This window comes from Mytilus californianus, unplaced genomic scaffold, assembly GCF_021869535.1.
Source record: "Mytilus californianus isolate M0D057914Y unplaced genomic scaffold, xbMytCali1.0.p SCAF_3, whole genome shotgun sequence".
NCBI lineage: Eukaryota > Metazoa > Mollusca > Bivalvia > Mytilida > Mytilidae > Mytilus > Mytilus californianus.
In genome coordinates this window covers 21,404,379-21,426,900 of record NW_026262679.1, presented here as the reverse complement: position 1 = coordinate 21,426,900, position 22,522 = coordinate 21,404,379, and the positions used below count along the sequence as shown (strand labels likewise).

General features: G+C 32.8%; 1 protein-coding gene across 1 annotated transcript; it reads right to left on the bottom strand.

Annotated features, from left to right (window-relative positions):
* Nucleotides 1–8,586: 8,586 nt before the first annotated feature.
* LOC127734117 (uncharacterized) lies at nt 8,587–18,493 on the bottom strand. The gene is made up of 8 exons (XM_052243774.1): nt 18,371–18,493; nt 18,176–18,233; nt 17,488–17,619; nt 16,417–16,542; nt 14,369–14,512; nt 13,350–13,475; nt 11,321–11,476; nt 8,587–9,986 (listed from the first exon to the last, which is right to left on the bottom strand). Exons 2-8 carry the CDS (start codon nt 18,231–18,233, stop codon nt 9,844–9,846), a joined length of 885 nt encoding a protein of 294 aa, XP_052099734.1. The 5' UTR covers nt 18,371–18,493; the 3' UTR covers nt 8,587–9,843.
* Nucleotides 18,494–22,522: the final 4,029 nt, after the last annotated feature.

Here is a 22,522-nt window from a genome sequence, read left to right as displayed (position 1 = left end):
ATGTGACATACATTTCCCAACTTATTCGATATTCAAGAGCTTGCAGCTCCTACTCAGACTTTGTAAAACGTCACCAATGTCTGAGCAGAAAGTTGATGAACCAGGGGTATGTCAAAGAACGTCTCGTCCTTTTTCTAAAAAAGTTCATTGGAAGGTACCAATACCTTGTTCATAAATATTCCGTATCAACTTCACAAATAATACATAATGGTCTTGATGTATAGATTCTGCGTACTGACGGTGCTTATCATCTTAATAACGTGTTATATTGTTCTTTTATTTGTCTTTGTTTTATTATAAATATTACTTTTACTGTTTGGTCTGTTTTCTGTGATATCCATTTGACGTGGCTCGGTACTTATACATCCCGTCAATGTGTTTGTATTATCTTTCATTTTTACTGGTGTGTTTTGTACGTGTGACTTTATGTGTTTCTTTGGTACATATGACGTGGCTCTGTATTTTAAAGATCCCACCATTTTGTTATTGTTCTATTATAATACCATTATGTTATTGTTCTATTATATTTTTGAAAATACTTTGAACGACAAAATTATTTTACTCGCGTAGTGGTATTAACCATATGTGGATTCTTAAAAATTCTAAAGAACTTCTGGATAATTTTAAAACTCGGTCTATTTCTGAAATTAGTTCTAACAATAACTTTTGATTTTTCAACCCTGTATACCACCATTCCCCATGTGAAATTATAATTTTGAAAATACTTTGAACGACAAAATTATTTTATATTTCTTCCAGTGTGACGTTTAGAGAGCTACCATTTGATTTTTATGGGGGGAGGGGGGGGGGTGTGGGGGGGGGGGGGGGGGGGCTAGGATGAAATTTGAAAAAAATAGGGTGAAAAATAAAAAGGCAGGACCGAATAGAGGGAAAAATAAAAAATAAAAAGGCAGGACAAATTTTTTCATCCTAGCCCCCCCACCCCATAACAATCAAATGGTAGCTCCCTTACATTTTCTGGCGTCAAACACGACTCTACACTAAGAGTAGATGTGAATGCAGTCACAGGCCATTAAATATTTCAATCCTTTATGGGTTGATTTATAATACATATATAAGTAAGCAATGAATGTGGTTGTTATATTTTATAGATGCTTTTTGTGCTTCTTTGTTAAATGTTTGTTTGTTTTGAGATTGTGACACAGTGATGACTGCTTTACCCATATTTTGACAATGTGATCTATTATGTCTGTTTTGTTCACGCATTGTTGTAAATATAATGGAATTTGATGCGACTGTCATACAAGTGAGAGGTTTAGCGCTATAAAACCAGGTTCAATCCACCATTTTCTACATTTGAAAATGCCTGTACCAAGTCAGGAATATGACAGTTGTTGTCCATTCGTTTGATTGTGTTTTATCATTTGATTTTGCCATTTAATTAGGGACTTTCCGTTTTGAATTTTCCTTGGAGTTCAGTATTTTTGTGATTTTACTTTTTGATACGTTTCGCGGGTGCATGTAAACAACATACGGACTGTCTTACATGTAACACGGTAATGTGGCCAGTCGGTCTCGCCCTGTTTGGAGTTTATACATTTCCCTCAGGTTTCGACTTTCATCTTAATTTGCATATATAGATATAAGAAGATGTGGTATGAGTGCCAATGAGACAACTCTCCATCCAGGTCACAATTTGTAAAGTAAACCATTATAGGTCAAAGTACGGCCATTTTTGGGGCCCTTTATAGCTTGCTGTTCGGTGTGAGCCAAGGCTCCGTGTTGAAGGCCGTACTTTGACCTATAATGGTTTACTTTAACACATTGTGACTGACTTGGATGGAGAGTTGTCTCATTGGCACTCATACCACATCTTCTTATATCTATATATGCAAATTAAGATGAAAGTCGAAACCTGAGGGAAATGTATAAACTCCAAACTGGGCAAGACCGACTGGCCACATTATCGTGTTACATGTAAGACAGTCCGTATGATGGATGGAGAGTTGTCTTATTGGCACTCATACCACATCTTCTTATATCTAATTAAAATGCAACAATAGTGTACGCTGTTCACATAAAAACCTGGAATCATATTATAATTAGCTGAGATGAAGTTCTATTGTAGATTATTGTGCAGTTCAGTTGTTTGTAAATATGGACAAGGAGGTTATATCTCATACAACCTCCTTGATATGGAAAACAATATAAACACCATCTTACCAAAATGAAACAATGGAAAGATTGAAAATAAAATCCGATAAACAATTTTGATAAATGATGCAATTTACGTGTGGAACAGTTTGATTTCAGGCAAAATTGAAATGTTAGTTTTTACGATAATTATCTGACTTAAGCTCTACAATAATTGTATATTTCTTCTTGTTTACATTTGATGAGAACAAATCGTGTTGTGTGTTTCGTTTAAGTGTTGTATGTTTCGTTTAAGTGTTGAATTATCGTTTATTTCATTTTCAAATGGCGTGTTTACTTAATGAGGTTCCGTTCTTAATTGATACCAAGTTTCCGAAATTGAAAATCAATTACGATTGCGTGTACTTCAATCGGATGTGATCGCAAATGTAAACCTTCATGTGATTTACTAGAAGTTTTTGGAGCTTAATGCAAAACAGAACGTTTCAGAATGTTTCAAGAGAAAATATGTTGGATGCCAGTTTTACGTATAATTGCCATCTGTTGACAGTATGGTCACAGTATCAATTAAAGGTTCGGTGATTAAACTGAGCATTAGTCAATCCAACAGCAACTCAACAGTAAGTTTTATGAAGTCTATCAAGACTGACTGAAATTAGTTTCAATAAAAACCGAAGGTGTTCAAAAGGACTTATTAAAACGAAGATAAACATGTTCAGTGTCTTAACAAAATAAAACAAAAAACAAAAACCAAGCACAATGAATGAAGGAAAACATAACGTTTAAAAAAAGTTGCTACAGCAACAGAACTGAAATAGAAACTAAGATATATTAAGCGTTAAAATATGCTCTTTACCCTAAGTTTCCTGTTTGCTGTCTTATGGTTGTTTGTGTCGTTTGGTTGCTGTCTCATTGACAAATATCGTACATTAATTCATAGTGCTTTATTATGACTTTGATTTGAACAGCAATTAAAATCAGTATTAGTTTACCCTTTCCCCCAAATACGTATACGATGATTTTATCTTGCATAAATACACTACAACCTTTTTACTTAATTATCAAGACATAAAACTTATCTTTTTTTATCGAATGTTAAATATGAACAATACAAAAATGATCATGTGTACGCTGCAACTCCTTCACGCAAAGAAGTAGATCTTAAACGGCGATTTTTTCAAAGTTTTGTTTAGAGCGAACTGTACGATATAATATATTCAACATTATTTTTTTTTTGCATACAATGTATAAATAGTGCTTTTAAATTTGCATGAGTAAGACGACGGGTGCCACATGTGAAGCAGGAACTGCTAACCACTCCGGAGCACCTGAGATAAACCCCTGATACTGGTTGTTCGTGTTGCTCAGTCTTTAGTTTTCTATGAATTGTTTTGTGGACTTGTTCGTCTTTTCGGCGTTTTTCGTTGTTTGCCATAGCGTTGTCAGTTTTTTCTTATGAGTTTTGATTGTCTTCTTGGTATCTTCCGCCTCTTCTTTACAACAGAAAATATCAGTAAAGGAACTGTTATGTTTTTTTTATTAACTTTCAAAAAGGCTATAATTTCGTTCTTCAATGGATCTTTTATCAAAATATAGATTTAAAAGCTTTAGGAAGACCTTGGCCGCGGTGTTCCCAACTCGTTCGCTATGTCCTTGTCTGTAGTGACGTTTTAGATTTCAATGAACGTAATCTATGTATTACTGGTAAATTATTAAGTCAAGGATTTCGTTACCACAAATTACTTAAAACCTTTACTAATTTTTTTCATAGATACACAGATTTGGTTTGCAAGTTTGGCTGTACCTGTAGAAAACTTATTTCAAACAGGATAGCACATTCTAATTTTTTTGGTGATGGTGTTTAAGGGTTGTAATGGGGGTACCTTTATGACGAATAACGGTAAGAAATCTTGCCAAATGACGTTAACGGTAATTTTAAATGCATGACGATAAAATGTACATTTTCTTTATGACGATAACAAAACGACTAATTTTGACGAATCACGATAAATTCTTTCCAAAAATAAAACGAAAGCAGATGATTATTTGAGACCTATGACGAATCACGATAAGGATATTTTTACAAATCACGATTTTTAACGTTAACGGTAGCCGAAAATGACCGTTTGACGTCTGACGGTAAAGGGCATAAACGTCTTTACACTATATCCATTGGATGTTGGATATGTACTGACTGATATTTTAGTCTTAGATACATGATTTTTTATTAGTTGTTATTGGCATTGAACTAGCTGTCAGTAACTGGGAGTACCCTCAGATCTGTACTTTGTGTCTTTTTTGTTTTTAGGGATGTATAAATACCGTGCCACGTCCAGTTTGTGTATTTGTTAGCTGTTTTTCTGCTTTGTATCGATCTGATGAGTTAAGCCTTTTTCAACTGATTTTCAGAGTTTGTTCTAATGTTGTGCTGTAACTCCACTGTCCCAGGTTAGGGGAGGGTTGGGCGCTCTCAAAAGATGTTTAACCCCGCCTCATTCTGTATGTGCCTGTCCCAAGTCAGGAGCCTGTAGTTCAGTGGTTGACGTTGGTTCATCTGTCATATTTGTTTTTCGTAAATTGTTTTGTTATGGATTAGGCCGCTGGTTTTCTCAATTGAACTGTTCATATTTTTCATTCCGGGGCCTTTAATAGCCGACTATATGGTTTGGGTTTTTATCATTGCCGAAGGCCGTACGATTGCCTATAATTGCTTACATCCACTTCATATCAACCTTGTAAGATAGTTGTCTCATTTGCAATCATACCACATCTTATTATTATAAGAAAAGCCAACTTTAACAAGATGAATCGGGAACAATGCTGACAGTTACTCAGATGAAAAAAATGATGTTACATGTACTCGGGACATTTTCCGATTTTGTAATCACGGACAATCCTGCTGTCGTCTAGGAAATTCAATGGATTTTTTCGATATCTGAAGATCATTATGGATATCCTATTTTGCTGTCTTGAACGCACAAGCAAGAACATTGCAAGCGCCATTTTATCAACTAAGAGAGAGATAGGGGTGCCCTTGACCACTCTTAGAAATTTCTGTTAAGTTTTCAGTAAAAAAAGAATGCTGATACACTTAAAATTTGCTAAGAGTAATCAAAGACGATCTTAAGTTGATTATCGACGTTCGAGATACCCAGTCGTTAAGATTAAAACTAAGAGAGCGTTCCGAGAAGGATAAAGAGTACTCTTGGGGTTGCGAGTGCAATATGAATTTTAAGGGCTGTCAATCATTCTAATATTACTTCAAGATACACTCTTAGCAGATAAGATGATCTTAAGATAATCTTATGCACAAAGATTGCTTCATGATACTGACCCCAGACGCGAGTTTTGTCTACAAAAGTCTCACCACTGATATTAGAATCACAAAAAGTAAAAGGTCAACTATAGTACGAAGTTGAGTATTTCAGGACACAAAATTCCGAAAGGTTTTGCAAATCACTTCTAAGGTAATTTATTTCAGTGGAAGAATATCATTAGTGAAGTTTGTAGTTTGAAAACTAGCACGGAGTAAACCACGTAGAGTAAAATCTGTGCACTTATATAATGGTAGACCATATCAAAAACTCTTGCTTTACATCGTATTAATAAGGAGTTTAATTAGGAGCAAATTTTCTACTTCAAAGGTGAATGTCATAAATTTCTCCACTTATTTGTTGGGTTTTGTGTTATTGGTTTTCATTTTTTCGTGTTCTAGTTAATGGTTTTTTTTTTTTTTTTCTAATGAACATACTGTTGTTTGTCGTACTTTAACTTAACAACATATTTATACACAACTCAATAGAACTATTATGCATATAGATTAATAATGGAACTAATACAACCCTTACATATATAAATAACATAACGCCAATCAGACCATGTCATACTCCAGGAAATAATGTGAAATAAAGTATGCTCATTTGTCATACAATTTAAGCTTTAAACGGATAAGGTTTCAGCAATGATTACGTTTGTGCCATATAGATTTGGTAGTCACATAATAGTATTACCCAAAACGAAGTTAATGGGCAATTTCTCACAAATACGTAGAAATGTGTATATTGTAGGTTATGGTTCAATGATTAATTTTTAAATATGCATTTTTCCTTTTTTGAAGACGAACGTAAATCATTTCACATCGGTTATCGATTGCATTTTTGCATGCACATAAGATTTATAAAATACATTTTGGATAAATGTAGGCAAGATAACAATTCATTTCTTTGACATAACATAATGGTCTTAATCTGAATGTATCCGATTAATCAACGATTCTCTTTAGATCAGTCAGTGGTATAAATCACATTGGTCTAATCTCTTTCCATTGAGAAAAGGTATCACATCTAAGTTGACATGGAAATTTAACTGATTTATTTAAAGACCTTTTAAGACAATAAAACTACAAAAATCGTTCATTCTTCCCACAAGTCCGATTAAAAGAGTTTTTAGAGAAAATACTTAATGCTTTTTCTTAAATAAAACTTTGAATTTATTGTTTGTTTATCCTTTTAATTATTTCTCTGTTTCATGACAAATCGTTTTCGACAACTTCCACTTACAATATCTTAATTACATATGTAGAAAAAGGAAAATAAAGAAATGTACAATATTCCAATAACACCCGAGTATTAAAGTAAACCGACAAAAAAATACTAGAACAGTTGTGTCAACTGTTATATTCCTTAGTTGATACAAGTTCCATTCTAAATAACCAACCAGTTACATGTAATTTAAATTGGTATTCTGAAACAGATACATTCAGGAAGGAGAACCGTGTGATTTACAATGGTCTTTGCATATATTTTTCGACTCAGTGACATTTGTTGATTGTTTGTTGCCGTCTTTCATGTATCATTCATTATGACCAGCTTGGGATTTCATGATATTCATTATTATACCCCACGCAACGAGTTGAGGAGGGTATAATGTTTTTGACCCGTCCGTCCGTCTGTCCGTCTGTCCGTCCGTCCGTCTGTCCGTCCGTCAGTCCGTCAGTCAGTCTTATTTCTTGTCATCGCAACTCCTCTCAAACCACACAACAGAATTTCACGAAACATTTTTAGATAATAAGGACATACTATGTAGTTGTGCATATCGACAGGAAATTACGATTCAATTTTTTTTCTAGGAGTTACGCCCCTTTGAACTTATTTACTTTAATGTACTACTGCAACCTTTTGTCATAGCAACTCCTCTCAAACCACACAACAGAATTTCATTAAACCTTTTTAGATAATAAGGACATACAACGTAGATGTGCATATCGACAGGAAATTACGATTCAATTTTTTTTCCAGGAGTTACGCCCCTTTGAACTTATTTGCCAAATATACTACTGCAACTTTTTGTCATCGCAACTCCTCTCAAACCACACTACAGAATTTCATGAAACCTTTTCAGATAATAAGGACATACTACGTAGATGTGCATATCGACAGGAAATTACGATTCAATTTTTTTTCCAGGAGTTACGCCCCTTTGAACTTATTTGCCAAATATACTACTGCAACTTTTTGTCATCGCAACTCCTCTCAAACCACACTACAGAATTTCACGAAACCTTTTCAGATAATAAGGACATACTACGTAGATGTGCATATCGACAGGAAATTACGATTCAATTTTTTTTCCAGGAGTTACGCCCCTTTGAACTTATTTGCCCAATATACTACTGCAACCTTTTGTCATCGCAACTCCTCTCAAACCACATAACAGAATTTCATGAAACTGTGTAGATAATAAGGACATACTATGTAGATGTGCATATTGACAGAAATTATGATTTGATTTTTTTTTCTGATACAATTTTTTTTTCTTACACTTATTTTATTTCTCCAATGACAATGTGGGGACGTGGGGTATGTGAGCGCGCTCACTAAGGTTCTTTAATTTTATTTTACATCGTCCAAAATTCTATCTTAGCAGTTTAATTGAGGTCTGGAACTGGCATGTTAAAAACTGCTAGTAGTCCTTTGTTAATTTATGCTGATCATTGTCATTTTGCTTAGTTTCTTCTGTGACATATTCTAAAATCGGACTCGGACTTCTTTTAAACTAAGTTTTATTGTGGGTACTGCTGTTTGTTTGTCACAAAACATGTTAAACCCCGCTGCATTTTGCGACTGTCCCAAGTCAGGAAAATCTAGCCTTTGTTAGTCTTGTGTTGTTTTTTTTTTTATTTTGGTTCATGTATATAATTTGGAGTTAAGTGTGGCGTCCATTTCACTGAACTAGTATATATTATTGTTTATGGTCCAGCCGAAGCCCGCCTTCGGGTGCGGGGTGTTCTCCCTGCATTGAAGACCCGTTAGTCGCCTTGGGTGTTTTCTGCCCTTTGGACGGGTTGTTGTCTCTTTGACACATTCCCCGTTTAAATTTTCAATTCTATAAGGAAAGCTACAAAATTAAAATAAGAAAATACCAAGAGACATTAAAAACGTTAAGTCGAAAAAAAACCCAGTTAACACCATATCTAAAACATACAAGTAATAAGAGACAGACAACAGGCAAACAACAGTTCATACAAACTGCGTAGTAAAAACATGAGACTCAGCATCTACATAAATAATATGAACTATACTCAGGTGCTACGGAAGGGTAATCAGTTCCTGTTCCATTAGTGACACACCATTTTATAGTTGTAAAATTTCATATAAAAAAGAAAAATTATACGATTATATATTGAGCAACTTCCCTACAAATACAAAAAAGACAATAGATGTAGTAGAAAGGTAGTTACTTTATGAATAGATTTTTAAACTTTAAAACACGGCGACAAAATAAAAACAAAAAAGGGGCTTCAAAAAGCAACGATCTGAGGAAATTGAATAGTCATATGTAAGATAAGTAAAAACTACGTAAATATTCTGTTAAAAATTTTGCAAATGTATTCTTATGAATCAAAATAAGACTAATATTATTGTGCGTTCGAAAACTCTTTTTTTTTCAGGAAAATTCAGAAAACAAAAATAATGGAAAAAAAGACTTATCAAATTCAACCAAAGAACAAAACAGGGTCTACAAGATTTATTAAAACTATATAATGATTATCTTGTATTGGAGAGTCCTGTTCATGAGTTATCTATTAAAACGATAAAAGATTTCTTAAACAGGATATTTGTTTATTATAATACTAATACAGAATGAAATATATGTATGTACACAATGGGGCTGCAACAAGCCGACAAAAAAAAAAAGAAAAAAGACATTTATCTGTTACAACTGTATGGTCAAGGTGCAGTGGTATCAACCACTGGTAGAACAATCAATACAAAAAATAGTTTTTACATTAATTTTCTTGTTTAATGTAATCTATTATAGCAAGCTGTGGATGAACATGTGTTAGTAAATACTACAATTATTGTATTGCAATGTTGGTATGACTTAACATAAATGAAACTGTACATATCAGTTGTTAAATAGAAATGACATTGTATCAACAATCACTAGAAACTGTTATTGCAAAATGATTTTGGTATGCATGATTTAATTGTACATTGTTTGAATAATTTGGCATTACATTTAAAAAAAAACGATGGTGTAATGTTGTAAACTGGTTGGTCAATGTGTATATAAAACTGTCCGTATAATTATATATATATATATATATTTGTTTGTTGTAAAGATAATACATCAAATGACGTGGGAAATTACAATGATCATAAGAATAAAATAGGAGTTAAGAGTAACCGCCATTAGTATTCAACTGTTACTCTGCATCCAAACTATCTATTTTCCGACAGAGTAATTACAGTGATAACTCGAACTAAGTCCATTGACCTGACAAAGACAACGGTCAAATATCAGTCCATTGACAGATGCAGTCATGTATTCATTATGATTTCTGCAGTAACCATATGCATCCTTACATTCTGAAATCATACAGATTATTCTTAAAATATAAATGATTTTTGTTCAGAATCTTAAAGAAAAGAGCTTTTTTTTAAATCATGAACTTAAAAATCTCATGATGTTTTGCTTACTTTCTTTCCACATGTGGAGCTCGATCTGCTTACCCTTCCAGGGCACATAAGATCACCCCCGGTTTTTGATGGGTTCGTGTAGCAAGGTCTTTAGTTTTCTATGTTGTGTTTTGTGTATTGTTGTTTGTCTTTTGGTCGTTTTTCATCTTTTGCCATGGCATTGACATTTTTTTTCGACTTATAACTTTAAATTATTATACCTCTTTGATATCTTTCGCCTCTCTTTCAAATTTCCTATCTATATATTTTTCTGTATGATTTATCTTTATTATTAGCATATATAAAAGGTCACAGTGATCGTGTTAAAATTTCGATAAAACGACTTTTTATCAACGGATTTACTTGATGAAGTAATGACAATTTCAGAAATAATTTTTTTTATAGCCATTGAGGGAAAATGTAATTTGTATAACAAAATCAAAACCGAAGTAATAAGAAAGAATAAATGTATCTTTGAATAAACATTTGACAAATGTATGATTTTTATGAAAAATTATCAAACTTGACTTCGACCTCAAGGGTTACTTTGATATAGAAATTTTGTCATCTCTTGGTGTTCTTCCGACCGGCAGTAAAACCCTTGCCAAAGTGGGCCTTTCTTTTGGCTGTGTGGGATGTATAAATTCGCAGCCATGTCCTGTCAGAGTAAAATCCGATGCCTCGTGTAGAGAGAATGCTACTCTCTCTGCACGATAAGAACCATAGCATCAACTCTTTGAGGGGTTCGTGAGTGACCTGTTGCAAGGCTTAATGTCTGTCCCTATCCAACATACTCTCATATTTCTGGGGCATTCTAAATTTCCCGACTTTTATCCCAGTCAACCCCCTATTGCAGAATCTACCTATTGTATTTATTGTTAGTTTGTTCTGGTCCTGAACATGCATGAAATACTTGCAACTGGACGTTAAGCAAACAACAATTAATCAATCAATCAAATTTAAACTGAAATACCACTGATTTAGTTATCAATGAATTAACATTATACGAGAGAATATGGAAGTCATTATATATATTGCAGTAATGCAACTAATTAGAAATGATTTAAAACTCAATATAAAATTGAGAATGGAAATGGGGAATATGTCAAAGAGACAATAACCCGACCAAAGAGCAGACAACATATATATTTTTTGGATAGTTGACTCATTGGCAATTATACCATATCTCTTTGTTTTAAATTGTGGTAATGTATTTGAATTTGAAAGTACATTAAGTTGCTCACTTCTACTAACAGCCTTTGCCATCATCCAATAATTGGCAAGTCGTTGACATTCGTACGTAACGCAGTCATTTTCCCATCTGGAACCAGTGTTATGACAAACACCGTTGACCTTGCATCCCTTACATTGTATTGGCACTGGTACAACGTTGGAATCCCCTAAAAGTGAAATGGGAAATTGACATACGCCATTTTAACTTCTCCTTCTAAATACTAGTATTAACAAAAAAAACCCAGAAAATAAGTGTAAGTTTACAAAGCAAATAAAATCATGTAAAAAAGCTCAAGTCAGTAAAACGGTATGACGCAAATAGTCAAACACAGAAAAAAAAATCAGAAGTCATCAAAATCAGGAATCTGATCAGAATTCATCAAAATCAGGAATCTGATCAGAAATCGTAAATAGGGCATCCATTAACATGCCATGCTGCATCAACACTGTTTAAATGTCCAGTTGATATGCATTGTTTGTTGGACTTTTTTCTGATAGCTGCGCAAAGTCTCCATCATAGCATTATATAAATATAAAGAAATATTCAAGTTGAAGTAACATGAGAAGTCAGAATTATTTTTGACATTCAATGTTGCTTATTGCAGCTTAGTGTCGATAAAAAAGATATGCACGAATTTATTTATTCAAATTGTCTTTGATCTTTCTCTCTGTAGATAGTAATTGAATTAACATTTATCTTTAAATACTGTACTACAGCGTAATTTTTTATATTTAATTAAAAAAAATACCGGTGTGTAAATCAGATATTGCAAGTGTAAGTAAAATAGACAATAAGATATATAAGTGACAGGTACTTTCCAAGATATCCGAGTAGATATTAGTATGTAGATACATGAAACTGTTACATCACATTTCTTGATACTCTTTACTCCCAAAACTGTATACTGGACATGTTTTAATAATCATTCTAATATTAAGCTACTCTTTCGCTTTTATAAACAAAGCCGTTTTTTTAATTTCAATAAAACATAAGTACACATGCTAAACGTAACAGTTAAATTTGCTATTTTGAACGACGCTGTTTGTCGCTTTAAGCTTGAAATTCGATTAATTCTGTAAAAACTCAGTCTATATGAATTTGTACACTTTAAATCGATTAACACTTTGTTATTTTAGAACGGTTTTGCTTCATCTGTTCAAAATTTGTACGTTTCGAATGTGTCTTCCGATCACTTCGGTTTCGAACGAAACAAGTTCTGAATTTTACTGTTAGAATCGAAATGATTCTTTCATACACTACTCTATGCCCATCTGAACATGGGTAGGCATTCGTACACTACTCTATGCCCATCTGAACATCAGTAGGCATTCATACACTACTCTATGCCCATCTGAACATGGGTAGGCATTCATGCACTACTCAATGCTCATCTGAACTTGGGTAGGCATTCATACACTAATCTATGCTCATCTGAACATGGGTAGACATTCATACACTACTCTATGCTCATCTGAACATGGGTAGACATTAAGAAGTATGACATGAAACAATTACTGTTTAAATTAATACCTTAGTTTTCTCATTTATCCAACTTAAAAGTTACATCAGTGGCCGATGATTAAAGTAAGAGCTATCCTATTCATTTCAATAGAATAAGTTAATCATTTCATTTTTGGATTATAAGCTCTTCAGTCTTCGAATAAGTTTTGGATATTTTAAACTCTATTTGGCTTCGAGCACCACTAAAGAGACATTTATTGTCGAAATGTTCATCTGATACAGTAGAATTGGTACCGTTAAAATAATATTATTAATGGTGTTTCAATTGATAAACTATAACAAAAACAGAAAGAAAAAAAAAGAGAAAACAATCAAGACCCGTCTACGGTCAATGTGTTCAAATAAACTATTGAGAAAGAATCAAACCCTCTTTCGATTATTATCACACTCATACCCCTGTTTGGGCGATTTTCTGTTCATTAAATCATAGATTAGAAAGACAAACATGAAACTGCTTTTGTCATATGATAACACTACTACAAGTATCATATTTGTAACTGCATGAACTTAATACAGACCTGTGCATTGATATCTAGTGATTGTCCCCGTGATTGTACACAAACAATTTTCATACAGTTGGTCCAAATGGTAGTATGGCATTCTTTCGCCATTATGTCTACATCTGCCATATGCGTCCTTACAAGCTTAACAAGGTAAATAGTGAATTATTAAGTAATTTAGAAAATAAAGTTACAGTGTGATAATCATCAAAGTTTATAACAAAATGAAACAATTCACGGAAATATACATTTCTAACATTTTGTTTCGTTGTCCGTGAGACTCTTGTCATAATATGTTCGATATGTAACTTATATCCTGAGTCAGAGTTGAAAAAAAACAAAGTTTATGTTCATTAAAATTAATACAGTCATTATAATTAACGGAAACGTACATTTTTTACCAGACACGTCTATTTTGTTCGTTGTTCTCGAGGCGCTAGTCAGAGTTAAAAAAATGTTCCCCGAGGTCTTTGGTATCTTACTATATGGTATTGGTTTTGCTTATTACTGAAAGCTGAATTATTCCCATATTTGTCCCGATAGTTGTCTCAATTTTAACAATAAGTCCTTATCTATATAGAATATAATCACCTTAATTGTTTCCCCAGGTCTTTGTACCAACAAGAATAAAAATTCACAAAATGTCTATCCTAATTACTGAAAGGTAGCTATAATTGACGGTTTAAGTTAGAAATCACAGGCATCTTTTACTAGACAGTGTATTTGTCCGATTGTTTGTGTCCATTTCGTTAATTAAATATTTTGCACCGAGTTTACACGAAAAAATATCAATGTTTTGTATTGCCATTCCAGTTGCCTGGGATAAACACTCATCACAATAATACAATAAGATTTGACAGGTATACGGCGATGTGACAGCAACCCAACCACTTAAATTGATAAATAAATTATATACAATTTTACTTATAATGGCGAAAATAATTTTTGTTAAGACGATATTATGATAATAAATGATCTGTCATTTCAACAATTATGATACCCTCCATTATATTAATGATTGTTCTATGTAACAATACCTGCAGCGACAACATTAGCTATCCAGGAATTTCCATCTCTTTGACATTCATAGGTAAAACAGTTTTTCTCCCATCTTTCACCAAATGTTCTACATACTCCATCAGGCTCGCAGTCACATCTTTTTTTATTCGAATTACTCGATCCTTTAATAAAAAAAAAATATGTTAAAAGCTCTATAAATGATATGGTCTTCGATGTATAGTTAGAAGAAAAAACATTAAATAGATAAATATTGAGTTGACTTATTTCAAGCACTCGATTAGTTGACTTATTTCCAGCACTCGATTAGTACACCTTTGATAACACTGATCAAACTCCCTGATGTAAACTCTGACAATCATGTAGAATGAAAAACAACGTTTTGTGTTAAAATATTTAAGGAGTAAAGTATGATATGTATCCACGTGGCCATAACCATACATCGGTTACACATGGCATGCTTTCCCAATTACTGTGGGTAAACCAGATTATTTTTAATGAACAAAAGACGAATAAAATGCCGAAACTAAACTAATTTTCCCAGTGATTTATCAATACGTTGGGCGTCTCCATTCATTAGTGTTTTACAGAGGCGCCACGTAACTAAAAACTCAGAATGTGACGCAATAATTGACAAAAGAATAATTTTTGTATCCCTTTTGTTTCTTTAATGTTGCCAAATTACAGTGATAAAGCATGTTCATATTTCTTACAACAACTCTTATAAAATGTACCAATGCCACATGTTCAACTAATTGCAAAGTCAGCATGTGGAAGTGTCCTAATATAAAAAATAAGGAGATGTGGTATGATTGCCAATGAGACAACTATCATCCAAAGTTCAAATGAAGAGGATGTAAGCAATTATATGCAACCGTACGGCCTTCAACAATGAGAAAAACCCATACCGTATAGTCGGCTATATAAGGCCCCGACATGAAAAATATGAAACAATTCAATTTAAGTTCATATAGAATAATGTATATGCTACTGATTTCTTTCTTTCTTAGTTTCCCTTTTCCCAATTCAAGCACGTATTATTTGATACGGGTTTGTAAAATTCAGCCTAATAGCAAAAAAAAAAAAAAAAGAAAATAAAAAAAGAAAATAAACACACCAGACAGTATTTAGGAGCTTAAAACAATTTTATGACATTTAGTAATGGCGCAAGTTTCCCACCAAAAAAATTGTTTTTTTAAATAAATACATGCAAGGAATATATTGCTTTCAAAGTGTAAAGATGTATATTTCCTGTGCTAACAATTATATTGTGTCCGATTTTCGTAAATCCAAAAATGACATGGAAAGGAACGTAAATAGGCGTATTATGAATAGCTTTCCTATCTCAAATGTTCTACATACTTCATGTACAAATAATCGTTTGTCAGAAGTTTTATTTTGTAAAATAAAAAACAAACAAAAAACACACACAAGTTTACAAGAATCTACACTAAAATCTTATTCTAATTCTGAACATGCACGGTGTATACTTTGACAACTAAATTAACACCCATGCTTATTTTCATTGTTATCATGGGTACCCCAATCTATAATATAAACATGATCATGTTATTATTTTGCTTAGTCCATTGTAACGACAACAATATTCTTATTGCCATTTTTTAACCAAACAATATAAAGATAATCTCAAAATATCTTTAAATATTCTTATGAAGCTTTGAACAACATTTTTAGTCGAAGTAAATGACACTGTTAAAGTTTTACTTTGAATTTTACTGCAAATAAATCTTTCAAAAAGTGCCCCGATGAAGCAGACAACAATTGCTCTACGCCCCCTCCCCTAATTATTAGCAACAGCTGTACTGACTATAACACCAAACTCCGCCTACTCAAATGGACATAATATTAAACATTAACATCAGCTATACGGACTAATACAAATGGAACGCTATTACCGAAATAGTTTATTTAAATTATATATGCGAAAATCTTAATAATTAACATTCTTACAGCAAGTATAATAGTTCCATTGCAAGATCCAGAAAATGGGGCAATTGTATACATGCTTTTTTCCCCCATATTTACTTTTAGGTTTACTCATTCATACCTTCACAGTGAACATAATCCCATGAACTCTGACTAACCCGACATGTACATGACTCTCCATAACCACCCATATTTACGATCATTTTATCTCCATGGTTAATACACTTGCCATAACCATCTTTACATTCTACAAGATGAGCAATACAGTCATGCATTATGCTTATTACAACTAAAAAACAAAGTTTTTAATACAGTAGCACGTATGGTGGTGAACCAGACGTATTTGTACGTTAAGTTATATTCATAAGTGACAATTTGCCATGTGATCGTGGTTAGTGTTTGGCAGTGTAATATTCTTTGTAGAATATATATTATATTTGTAACTTAAAGTAAGCGTGCAATTGTTTGCGTTATAAAAAGATATGATCAAATAGCATGTGTTTGGTTAAATCGGCATATGCAATTGTCGTAAACGTTAAAACTAAAAATGGCTTGATATCTAATTCATTCTTCCTTTTATTGCTAAATAGAATGTTTTTCGCTAGCATTAGATACATAGTAAAGCACTCAACGTACTTGCATGGGATATAAGAAATTTCATCAATTATAACTGACAAAAAATGTATGGTTACTTAGATTTATTTTTTTAAGAGAGATGGGATTTTACCATAACATGTAAGTTAATACACTAAACGTTTTTGTTCTTGTAGAAGTGTCTATCCTTGTAAATAAACTCATCATAGATACCAGGATTAAAATTTTGTATTTGCGCCAGACGCGCGTTTCGTCTACAAAAGACTCATCAGTGACGCTCGAATAAAATAAAAAAGTTAAAAAGGCCAAATAAAGTACGAAGTTGAAGAGCATTGAGGACCAAAAATTCTTAAAGTTTTGCCAAATACAGCTCAGGTAATCTATTCCTAAGGTAGAACAGCCTAAGTATTTCAAAAATTCAAAGTAATAGATAACATTTTATTTATTGTCCGTTATTATCTCACAAATATGTACATTCAAAAATTCGACTCGGAAAAGTATTAAACATGTGCAATGTCCCGATATTATAGTTTAAGAATATCAGAATAACAGTTTTCGATGAAAGTTTGTTTCAATGCTTAAATAAACAGTTACTTACTTACGCCAAGTGTCTGTATTACATCACCAGCACCCACACATCTTTTGGTAATGCAGTTGGATTCCCAGGTTTCACCATATCCATGACACCGTCCGTTGTCATAACAACCTGACCTGCAATGATTCGTGTAACCTGGAGATGGAAAAGAAGGGTCTTAATTTAAACTATTGTGTATTCATCAGTTTAAGAAGATAAGGTACGCGTCAAATAAGATAGAAACAACAAAATAACATGAAACCAAAGAAGACATACACTAACATTTTGAGCAAAAGGAGATGTGTGATATACAAAAATGAGATAAAACCCAACGATCACAAATAACCAAAAGACGTCTAGAGTCAACATACAGATTTCAAATATAGACAATTGGGTAAGCTCCAAATTGCTCTACGTGCCATAAAATCAAAAATTGGATATACATTAAACAAACATAAGTACAACATTCTACAAATAACAAAATCACTTTGTTACAGTCTGGCATACGACAGGATCTGATTTTATATCAACCTATTTTATTTATAAACATGTTACCTTTACGATGAAGATTGGGAAAAGGTTGAAATTAAAAAAAGGAAAATATGAACTACAAGTTTTTGATCAAGTATAGCTTTTATTAATTACAATGAGTTCTTAATTTAGCTAATTAGCACACATGTTACCGTAATGATCTCGTAGTTTTTATATTTACCTTGTGTTACAGTTAGTATAGTCAGCAAAAGTAAGCAACTACATGTAATTTCAAACATCTGAAAAATAATAAAGTTATGTAAATTTATAAATATAATTCTCCTTCAAGTCCAAAAGGGGGCTTATATTGGTAAACATACATTTTAAACAATCCTTTCATTAGCAATGTTTTGTTATATTGTAATGTTGGTCTTACCTTTACTGTATTTTTTCTCTATTTTTTAGCGAAAGCAATGATGTGTCAGCTGACGGAGGTGAAATCAGTTTATATGTTTATGAAATCGTTGTAACTTTATATTTGATAGCTGTAATATCTTTTAATCTCTTATCATAAATTATGAAACATTTCTCCAAATTAAATCATTTTATATAATTTTATATATAACTACCTTAAACGTCGCCATTATTGTTATTATAAATAACCAATTCTACATTTTCTAAAAGTATCATCACAATTATTTGATAATACCAGGGGTATATATAACGGAAATAACGGTAAATTACGTTTATTTTCATAGTTTAATATCTTGAAACTGCCAATCAAAAGGATATTTATATTATTTGACATTTTGGATATAAATAAGGATTGTACAACGGATAAGTATGATATTATCCATGTATGCATTACTCATCATGCTTGAGTGAGACGAAATATTAAAAATCCTTAAACAAGTGCAAGATGCTATTCCAATAAACAAACCAGATTCCCAGATCATAAAACGTGTGACTAAATAGGTACTTGTATAGGTTTTTATAACATTGAGGATACACACTGCAGATTTAATGGTTTATAAATGACTAAGCAATGCCTGAAAACTCCTTCAAAGCGACACATAAACCATGGATAATAACAGCGTGATGTCAGAATTTCCATACTTGTAGTAATAGGTATTTGATTGTAAAGTAGAGGGTCGATGTACTACTGTAAGTATATGCAGACCTTGCACACCCTGGCTGCAGATGAGACGCCTAGTCTCGTCCCCTTCGTGGAGACCCCTCGCTTCACATTCTCGGCTGGCGTATTGTCGGGCAGGCAGGTTCTTCCTCACACTATAGGTTGATATTTGACTTGCTCGGCAGGAACTCCTAAATTCTTAATTATGCTGAGTGTTTCTCAAGGGCCAAAATATTTTGTTATTGAGTTTATTGTATTAATAAATATTATTCATTTGAAAATTCTGTCAGCTTTGAGCCAGTATGATTTATTGGGACTATGTTTTGGTTTACACACAGATACCCCCTTTTTCACTTATGCTTACATTTCATTATTAGGGAGTTAGTTTAGATCCATAATGCTCAATTTCACTGATGGCGAGTTTATAAAATTTTGACTTGTTACAATTTACTTTTGACTTAAAACTCACCATTTGGGACTTTGTGGATTGTGATTTATATTTGAGTTTGGCTATCAAGAGAGTTACATCAGAAATAAGAAAACATTGGATCTATAAGGATTTGTTTCATTACCATACAAACAGAAAATTATATGCATATTTACATACCAGGAGACAATTACAGATAAAACACCACCAATAAAAACCTTCAAAATGTATGTTTACATTATTGGACAACAATTGTTACACAACACAAAATTTACACCATACACAACTACAAAGACAATATTGTTTGTATAAATAGGTTACTTATATGTAATACAAGTATTGTTTATTCAAACAATATTTCCAGCCAACTTTGATAATTAATCTTTCCAGTAAACATGCTGACATCTTGGATACATTTAATTAACATACAGAGACCATTTGCTACATCTTGAGATTAATTTCTCTGGCATTTGACACTTTGAAGTTACACTGCAATCTCACCAGGGGACATACTAATCTATTCTTAATCAGATTCATATTACAATTATTCACTGTATGTGATGAAAGGCAGAATAATTTCAGTCTCATAAAAATAATTACACATTAATTAGTATATATAAACTGAAGGTCAGTGGTTTCAGTCTCCTCCCACTAGATGATTGATGTAACCAAAATCTGTGTGTTAAGCCGTATGCATGGTCTTGTGCAATCAGTTTCTTGGTTCAAAGCAGCCAAACTAAGTTCAACTTAACAGTTTTACAGTGCTAGAATTCAATTTACCACCCACCAACCCCTTCCAAACACCTTCAATAATGTTCATGACATGAGGAACATCTCAGCTTTTACCAGTGATATTTTTTTATTTTATAACTTGTTTTCCTTGATGGAATTTTATCACTGGTCATTTCTAAAATTTCATCCATCCCCAAGCATTTCGGGGACAAATTTTATCAAATTTATTCCAGCGCCAGATTGATAGACCCTGCTACTTACTACTTGTAATAGCACCACATGGGCTATCCCCCATGCAGACCTTGCACACCCTGGCTGCAGATGAGACGCCTAGTCTCATCCCCTTCGTGGAGACCCCTCGCTTCACATTCCCGGCTGGCGTATTGTCGGGCAGGCAGGTTCTTCCTCACACTACAGGTTGCTATTTGACTTGTTCGGCAGGAACTCCTAAATTCTTAATTATGCTGAGTGTTTCTCAAGGGCCAAAATATTTTGTTATTGAGTTTATTGTATTAATAAATATTATTCATTTGAAAATTCTGTCAGCTTTGAGCCAGTATGATTTATTGGGACTATCTTTTGGTTTACACACAGATACCCCCTTTTTCACTTATGCTTACATTTCATTATTAGGGAGTTGGTTTAGATCCATAATGCTCAATTTCACTGATGGTGAGTTTATAAAATTTTGACTTGTTACAATTTCCTTTAGACTTAAAACTCACCATTTGGGACTTTGTGGATTGTGATTTATATTTGAGTTTGGCTATCAAGAGAGTTACATCAGAAATAAGAAAACATTGGATCTATAAGGATTTGTTTCATTACCATACAAACAGAAAATTATATGCATATTTACATACCAGGAGACAATTACAGATAAAACACCACCAATAAAAACCTTCAAAATGTATGTTTACATTATTGGACAACAATTGTTACACAACACAAAATTTACACCATACACAACTACAAAGACATTATTGTTTGTATAAACTGTAAGTATATCAGTGACAGTCATTTGGAAAGCATTCTGAAAAGAGACCATAGTTCGTCACGAACAATCTTATCTTTTGTGTTACATATCAAACACACACAAATATACATCTGTTCAATATACTTCTATATATTACTTTTTATATGTCTTTAGGAGTGTAAGTTCTCCTTCTTATGCTGAATCTAATTTTAATATAAGGATTTGACAGGGACGACAGGTTGTCTAGGTTAGAAATTATTATACAGCAACAGTCCATTCAGCTAAAACAACAACGCAGAGAAATTCATTTCCATTAAAAATAATAACTGACCGCCTACAAATAGAAGTTAATTTTCTTAAAATGAAACTCTCTGTTGTAGAGAATACGTAATTTATTCAGAAAGATTAATTGTCAGTGTTGCAGAAAACAATGACATTAAACGGCAGTGTGAAACCGCATCGTATAGTGCTTTATTAGATAACGCCAATATGGTTTTTATATACTCCATGGAAAAAGTGACTGACAGTTCAACAAGATTAACCAAACACCGGTTTCATTGAATAACGGTAAGTAATAAACCACAGTAAACTTTAAGTAAACCTTATTCTTTTGTCATATCTATCAGTTAAGATGGACAATAAATCAGGATTTTCTTGATTTCAACAATGTATCAAGTATTTGAGTATTTATATGTGAGATCAATTCTTTTATTTATCTTTTAAACCAGTTAAGGACTAAATGATGTTTGCTTTTGTTTGTCTTTATTTGTACATCTATTTTTTCGGATCAGTTCGGTGTTATGTGGTTGTAGTGTTCTGTTGTACTGTCTAGTATATTTGGTATTTCCTGTTATCCTTTTTATGTATTTGTTATATAATACGACATTTTATGTACAGAAAGCGAGTACAGAATTAATGCTGAACAATATTGTATCGGTTTTAACGGGCAGTTTTAGTCTTTGTTGATTTAATGATGTTCCGTGCATACTATTTGCTTTTTGCATCATATATGGATTGATGCAATGCCAAACCACAAACACAATGCTGATATATAGTACTTCACATATTTTATATCTTTAGACAAAAGATTATTGCTTCCAGGGACAGCAACTACAAATCAAATTGAAATTTATGTGTTTATGAATCAAAGGGAATCAATACCATGAACCCACCACACAGTTATTTTTGACTCTGTAGCCACCAATTTAGGTAATTGCTATAACAACTTCTCTGTTGTCTTTGCTCCATCTTTTGATTTGGTTTAGCATTTACAATCAGACTGCAATGCATATGCGTCATTTGAAATTGTGAAAAATGG